The 7,141-nt window shown below is 35.7% G+C and overlaps 1 protein-coding gene across 1 annotated transcript in view; it reads right to left on the bottom strand.

The window, feature by feature from the left end:
• LOC104547686 (probable palmitoyltransferase ZDHHC14) overlaps positions 1 to 5,514 on the bottom strand; it is a gene marked incomplete at both ends in the record, with an annotated part of 16,478 nt that extends 10,964 nt beyond the window's left edge. The window contains one exon of the mRNA XM_010193492.1: positions 5,356 to 5,514. Coding sequence (XP_010191794.1) covers positions 5,356 to 5,514 — 159 coding nt within the window. The remainder of the gene's footprint in view (positions 1 to 5,355) is intronic.
• Between the last annotated feature and the right edge of the window lie 1,627 nt (positions 5,515 to 7,141).

Genomic DNA, 7,141 nt, shown 5'->3' with positions numbered 1-7,141 from the left:
CCCTTTTCTCCCCCCCCCCCCCACTTCTGTTGATGCCTTGCACCTCCCTTTGAATTTCTTAACCATCTTTCAAATTGTTATTGTACTAAGTGTAAATATTTGTTTATTTTCTTAGGTTCCTATTTTGTTGTTTGTTTTTATTTTTTCCTAGTAATTTATCTTTAATTTTTACTCTGACATCTGATCATTTACACAGTTGAGTGTTATGGTTATCTCTGGTTTTTTTATATGCAGACCAATACACAAGCCGCAATCTCTCTCTGAAGTAACATATAATACTATTCTCTTTTAATGAGACTTTCTGCCATATTTCCCAGTGTTTTGGTATAGACTTAAAAACTCTTTGATACATAAGCCATGCCCTCTGAATTTCTAAAATGCATCTAGTACATAGATGGCACCACCATAAACAAATAATGTATCACTTCTCTAAGTGATGCTGGTGTGTACTCTGCTTAGCAGCTTCTTGGGTGCCCTGAACAGGTAGCACAAGAAAAAAGAGCCAAAGCCATTTCTCACGTGTAAAAAATGTGAAAAAATAGACAAGAAAAGAAAATAGAAAAAGAAAAAAAAAAGGTGGAGGGGCATGAGGAAATAGCCAACTTTGTAGTTTTAAATGTTCAGCTAAAGAGTCACTTCAAGAGACCCAGAGCTAAGGTTTAACAAGCTCAAAAATCAGGCCCCAAAATAAAGTAAAAATCGTACTCTCTTCATTGCAGGAAATGTAAGGACAGAAATAGGCCAAGGTTGTAAACAGTAACTCAACACAAGAAGGGAAATAGTAAGGTAATGAAGGAAGAGTGCTACAGAATGGAATTAAAACCAAGTGAAACAAAGTTCTGACATTACACACTGATTATGAAGGACCATTAAGTCCTGGCAAAATTAGTCTCAAACACAGTGTGTCACTGTTACAAAAGCCAAACTGTTACAATGCTACCTCATAGCCTGATTTTGAAGTAATTTGTGTTGTCCATACTGGAAGGTAGTGGTATCTAGAGTGACTACGAGGAAGAGTTTCTCCCAGAATACATTGGTATTTGTATTATATTTACATGTGTTCTAATAATTAATTTACAATACTGGTGGCTAATCTGGGAAATTACTTTTAAAGGCAATTATTTTATCCAAATTCTGTTGATTGGCATACTGCTGGTTACGTAACACATTGTATTTTCCAAAACAATAAATTAACATAGTCTGGTCAAGACCAAAACCAAAAGACAACGCCTACAGTTGCCTGGTAAAAGTGCTTTATAGAAGCAGTAATTTAACCAGAGAGGCAGTATATATTGGTTTCTAATATAGCATATTTTCTGACAAAAATTCTGTCAAAATTCTGACACTTGGTCTCATGTTTAAGATATACAGAAAAAGCAATCAGACTTACAAGTCAGAAGAATCTTATCTCCTATGGAGAACAGAAACACGGATAGAAAATGCCAATATAGAACATGCACTATCAGCACTACTGGCATTCTGATTCCCCATCTCAAAATGTTGATATGGGGTACAGAGGCAGCCAACTAAGCTTCATCAAGAGCTATTAAAAGAAACAAACAGGAGGATAACCCTGCAGGGTTTAAGGCTTTTGCTGAAAATTTCTGTCAGGAAGCATCCCCATGTGTTTGCTGCCTTTCCCTGTTCTTCCCCAGAGATCCACTCTGGCCATGGTGGGAAACGGGCTACTGCACTGACTGCAACTTTGGTCTAACATAGCATACTATTCTCATGCTCATTGGCGATCTCTGAAAAATCAGACTTGTGTTTCAAAGTTAAGTTGTGATATCCAGTTTCAAAAACCTGAGCTTTGAATCCTCTGTGGAAAAAAAATCATGCGCTGAAAGAAATCCAGTAGAACTTGAGAGAAGCTATCTGTACCCATCAGTCACACACATATTTATGATATACAGATTTTACAACAAATGAAAAGGCCATATGCTCTTAGATTAATATAAATGGTGGATCTCTTCTTCTACAATACTGGATTTTTCCTTCAGTCTAAATCAGATACTTTGGGTTTGATAAGCAAAACTATGGCCTGTGAACACAAAGAAGACTTTAGACATTTAGATTATTGGACTAAGTTGATTCACTGCTTGCTAGTCATTATTCACTATTTCTCATCTGGTACTATATTTAAAGAAACTGTTTGGAAATAGTCAGCTGCTTCTTGTTCAGCTTTTATTACAGAAATCAAATTAAATAAGACAAAAAATATTTATTAAAATCAAACAAAATAAAACAAAAGGAAATTATATGGTTAATGTTGAAATAGTAAAAAAAAATATTAAGAAAATCATTTGGTCATTTCAGAAGCAAGCCCAACCACTGGCTTCTTACTAGCACCACAGAGTGCAATCAAAACCTCTTGTCAAAACCCAGAAATAACTAGCTTGAGCTCAGAATTTCTGTCTGCTGTGGTTGGTTTGGGTCTTTTTTAAGTTTTAATCTCTTGTGTTTACGTGTACATTATTTCAAATTAATTTGTATTTTTTAAGCAACGTAATGGTACACAGAAAACCCTTGAGGGGCTAACTTCCAACTGCCACTCACAAAGGCAGTAAAGAAAGCAAGTCAGGAATACACCCAAGATATTTGCCTCAGGGAACACTTACTCAACCAAATCTTTGAAGATATTACATAAAAGCAACAAACTACATTTGTATGGAAATCCAGATCTTTCTGGATACTACTATGAAAAAACTGTAAAGCTAAAGGAGTTTGAAGTATTAGTATAGGTAGAACTCAAAATAGTTGTGGGGAGTTTTTTAAGCTATTTCTTCATATTTCTATTTAAATATACTACGTAGCCATTAATAAAATAATTAGTGATTAAATGAAAATCAGAAACAAGTTCAAGTAACAGATACGCTTACTAGACAACTAGAAATTTAGGATTAATTCAAAAGAGGAGAAAAAAACAAGAAATGAATAAATTTTTATACGTACTTACATAGTTAAAACGCTGCTAAGGATTCATTACAGAATGAAAAGCATCAGTGGAAAATAAAGAATGAAAAACCTCTCTTTCACACTGCATTCATTTGCCCAGTATCATAAAACACCTTTAGGTAGAAGTAGCATACTGCTTTTTCTGAGCAGTGAATGCTGGTTTGAAGACTCCATTCCTGTATCACACAGTCTCTGTAGTTAGTTTATAACTATGCAGCAAAAGCTTCAGAAACTGTGTGGTAAAAATGAACGCATAGCCATATTGTTAGTGAGTTGCAATTTTAAGTTACTTAAATATCTGTATGTGTGTGAAGTAAGAATATTTCTGCATTGGTTCAGTTATATCAGTAAGGAATTATAGTAACAAATAATGGTGGCGCAAGAACACTTACTGATATTGTAAGATTTATTCACAAACTAAAATTAAATAAAAGCATCTTCATATAGACAACCCTAACTTAAGGGTTGTGGCAAACCGCACAACACATTCTGATTAAGTGTATGCTCTTTGTTAGTTTCCCACAAGTACATGAGCAATCTGAATTTTCTTGACATATATTTTTCACAGTTGCAGGTACTTTTAGATTCCACTTTTTGCATTCAGTACACCTGAATATTCATATGACAAATACTCATACCTAATCAGGAAGTACTATGCAGTGTAACCTGAAAAAGTCATCGTGTACTGCAAATTCCCATTATTAATGCTGACGAGAAAACCCACAGCAAATTCATTCCAGTAAATGGATGCAATTATTTTAAAACAAATAACTTCAAATTAAAAGAGGAAATTACAATGATCATAGCTATTTTGTGAGCAGATAAGACTAATCTTCTTGGATAAAAGCATCATTTATATGAGTCATCTGCTGACACTCTTTTCTGATATACATTCATAATAATTCGCATTTGTTGCTTTATCACAGACATAACCGGAAGACAAGGATTGTTTAAGTTGTTTCCCTACCATCACTAACTGTATGTTTCATAGAGTAGGCTTTCCAAATTTATTATGAAAAACACAGTGAGATCACAGAATAACCTGTAGAAAAATCCTTCATACCAGTTCGTTAAAAAACCTGAAACATTATTTTAAAATAAGCTTCAGGATGTGTGTGTGTTAGTTGCTCTTATTTATGCACTCTCAGTAAGGGCAACAGCCTTTAACTTTTATTTACTGCACTGGTCAACAACTGCATTTTCACATCATCAGGTTTCCTCAGCAATACCACAACACTGCAATGTTCAGGTTACACATTTGATATAATATTTTTCTGAAAATGTGTCAGCTGCAATTCATAAACATCCCTACTTGCCAAGCTCAATATCTTTTGCAACTTACAAAATTCTAACACATCAGAAAAACTTATTCACTGAAGGAACCATCTACAGACATCAATCAATTGTATAGGGCCAAAAGGCTAAACTTTTCACTCTGATGTAGGTGTACTCACTAGATGAGTATCATCTAAACACCAAACTGTAATTCTTCCAATGACTGCTTTATATCTAAAAATATCACTACTGAATGCTGCAATTACATTTCTCAGCTGGAGACATCTTTGTACATTATTTTCTTGAACGCATAAGATACCAGCTCAACAGTGTACTAATCAGCTGCACTAAACTCTAAATGTGATCTAATTAACTAGAAACTACTCAGATTTGATTGGTGAGTTTTTTTTGTTTGCTTTTAAATCCGAGCATATCTTAAATCACCTTGTCAGCCCTCCAAAGAAAATAGTCATGAAAAAAGCCAAGATGTTCAAAGGAAAAAAACCCAACCTATCTTTACAAAATATCTTTAGGTCCTGACAACATCTACTTACTCCCTAAATAGCATGCTTGTCCAGTAATTTCTTATGGATTCTGACTTCAAATTTCGAGTTTTAAAACTGTTCAAAGATAAGGATCACCTACAGTGTACATTCTGGTCACAGTGCAAGCTCTAACCATTTGAACCGTGCCTTACAGACAAGTCTGTAGTGACCTGGAGAAGCAGCTCCTTGCCCACAGTTTAGTCTGGTGAAGGAAACAAGTCAGAGACTCCCCTAAAGCTTGGTTCTCTGCACTGGAAAGTACATCACAGATAATATGCAGTCCTATTCTAACTGGGTGTGTTCTTTGTCTTGCAGAGCAGGTTAGGAAAGATGTATGCATCAGAAACTATTTTTCCCCTTAGACTAGCAACAGTTCTCTGTTAGGCCAAACCTCCTCTTCTGCCTCCTCTAAAATTCTTAACATTTAACAGAGTTTGTGGGAAAGGATGAATGAGCACAGCAATTGACCTCATGAGTAATCTTGTCACTAGCTCTGATTCTTTTCTGTCTTGTATCAAAAGTATTCATAACAATATATAAGCTTCTAAATTGTACGCATGCCATATCGTTTTTTACTCACCTACGCAGTTATCACAAAGGCTGCAATGTGAGGCACGAGGTGGGCGAAAAATCTTGCAAGTAAAACAGTATTTTAGTTTCACTGTCTGGCCATTGATGATCACTTCTTTTGTTCTGGGAGGGGGGCGGTATCCTCCTGAACTGGAGCCATTTGCAATATCTAAACATGGAAATACAACACATTAATTTTTTCACATGAGCTATGCTGTATGCACAGAACTGTAGCTGATGGCAATCTATAGCAAGTTTCAAATTTATATAAACAACTTTTTTCTCTTCTCATTCTCCTTAAATAATATGTAGCAAAAAGGCAGTTAATTACGAATAGCATCCACAGCCAATCAACTTGAACTAAAGAAACCACCCAGACCCAATTCTTAAATGCTGACGGCTACCTTGATCCAAAACTCTTATATTCTCATACCCTCTAACAGTTCATACAGAATACATAAAAGACAACTATGACTATAGGTACAGTAAAACTTGGACAAGTTATCTTTAGGATTTTCCTGATTTTTTAGAGTTCCTGTAACAACAAAATGTCTCTCTACAAGTGCTGCAGAAATTCTACAACCTAATACAGAATCTGCACATTCACTTAAGCAACAGCAGCTCTGTCATTAGAGCTTGGCACATGGCAGAAATGAGATCAATCATCACTTTGAGATCCCTTAAATGCTACCATACAATGCAGCACATTCAGAACAGTATCTCACAGCTCTTACTCTTTCAAAGTTTGAAAATCTAACTCCCAGTGCTACGTTTACACATCTTTAAGTTAGTTTGTTGCACCTCATTTGTTATAAGTGGTGGCATTTTGGGTTTTGTTTGTTTGCTTGCTTTTGGACAAGCATTCATTTTTCTAGCAACTAAAGGACTGATTAGGCCAAATCATTGAAGTTCAATTTTGTCCTTTAAATACACCCAAGCTGAGCTATACTCTGAATGCTGAACATGGAAAAGTGGTATTTTTTTTGCAGTTCTTGTTAAATCACAATCAAATCAAACCACAGAAGTGAAAAAAAACCCCTAAATTATAACTCTTGGACAGGCAGAACAGGAAGAACAATAGGAAAGCAAAATAAATTATTTTCCAATGTATGAATGAAACTACATTTTGAAGTTACAGTCACCTGCACAACCGTGTTTTAAGTTGTCCCCCTGACTTTCATGTAGGACAAGCATGAGGCTGGATGATAGGTTACTAAAAGATCCATGACTTTTATCTGAGCTCAGACTGTTAGAAATGTCACCCACAGCTACAATTTCTGCCAGGTCTGCAGACATATTTACATAGCCTACAAACTACACATTTACCAAGGGGGCACCGAAAAAGCCTCCTATCTAGCAAGGTATTCAAATTAGCCACAGCATAGCTGTGCTAGCAAAGGTGGCAGCAAATCTAGCTTAAGAAGTTCCCATCTGCAACATGCTCACCCACTCCATAAATATGTGTCAGTAAAGGTATTTGTGGGATACCACTGTAAACTTGACCACCAAAAGAAAGAGACTTCAGAAAACCAGCATGGAGAAGGTGGAAGGGAGGGAGCAATAGCTGGGAATGATGGAATCAGGGAGTGAAGTTTCTAAGCATCCCGTGGGAGAACGAAGTGGTGAATACTGAAGAAACAGCAGCTTATAAAGCTTTCTATTAAATAAGTACTGCATTACAAGCTAATAGTATATTTACATGCTGCAGCACAACTAGGCAATAAATGTTGTTTAATGTGCAATATGGACATAAGATACTGTTATCTTAAGTTTCCTATATTTTTTCCATTTTTTAA

The sequence above is a fragment of the Mesitornis unicolor genome, unplaced genomic scaffold (assembly GCF_000695765.1).
Source record: "Mesitornis unicolor isolate BGI_N332 unplaced genomic scaffold, ASM69576v1 scaffold20201, whole genome shotgun sequence".
Taxonomy (NCBI): Eukaryota; Metazoa; Chordata; class Aves; order Mesitornithiformes; family Mesitornithidae; genus Mesitornis; species Mesitornis unicolor.
The sequence above is the reverse complement of the archived record's forward strand: the minus strand, read 5'-3'. Positions and strand labels throughout refer to the sequence as shown.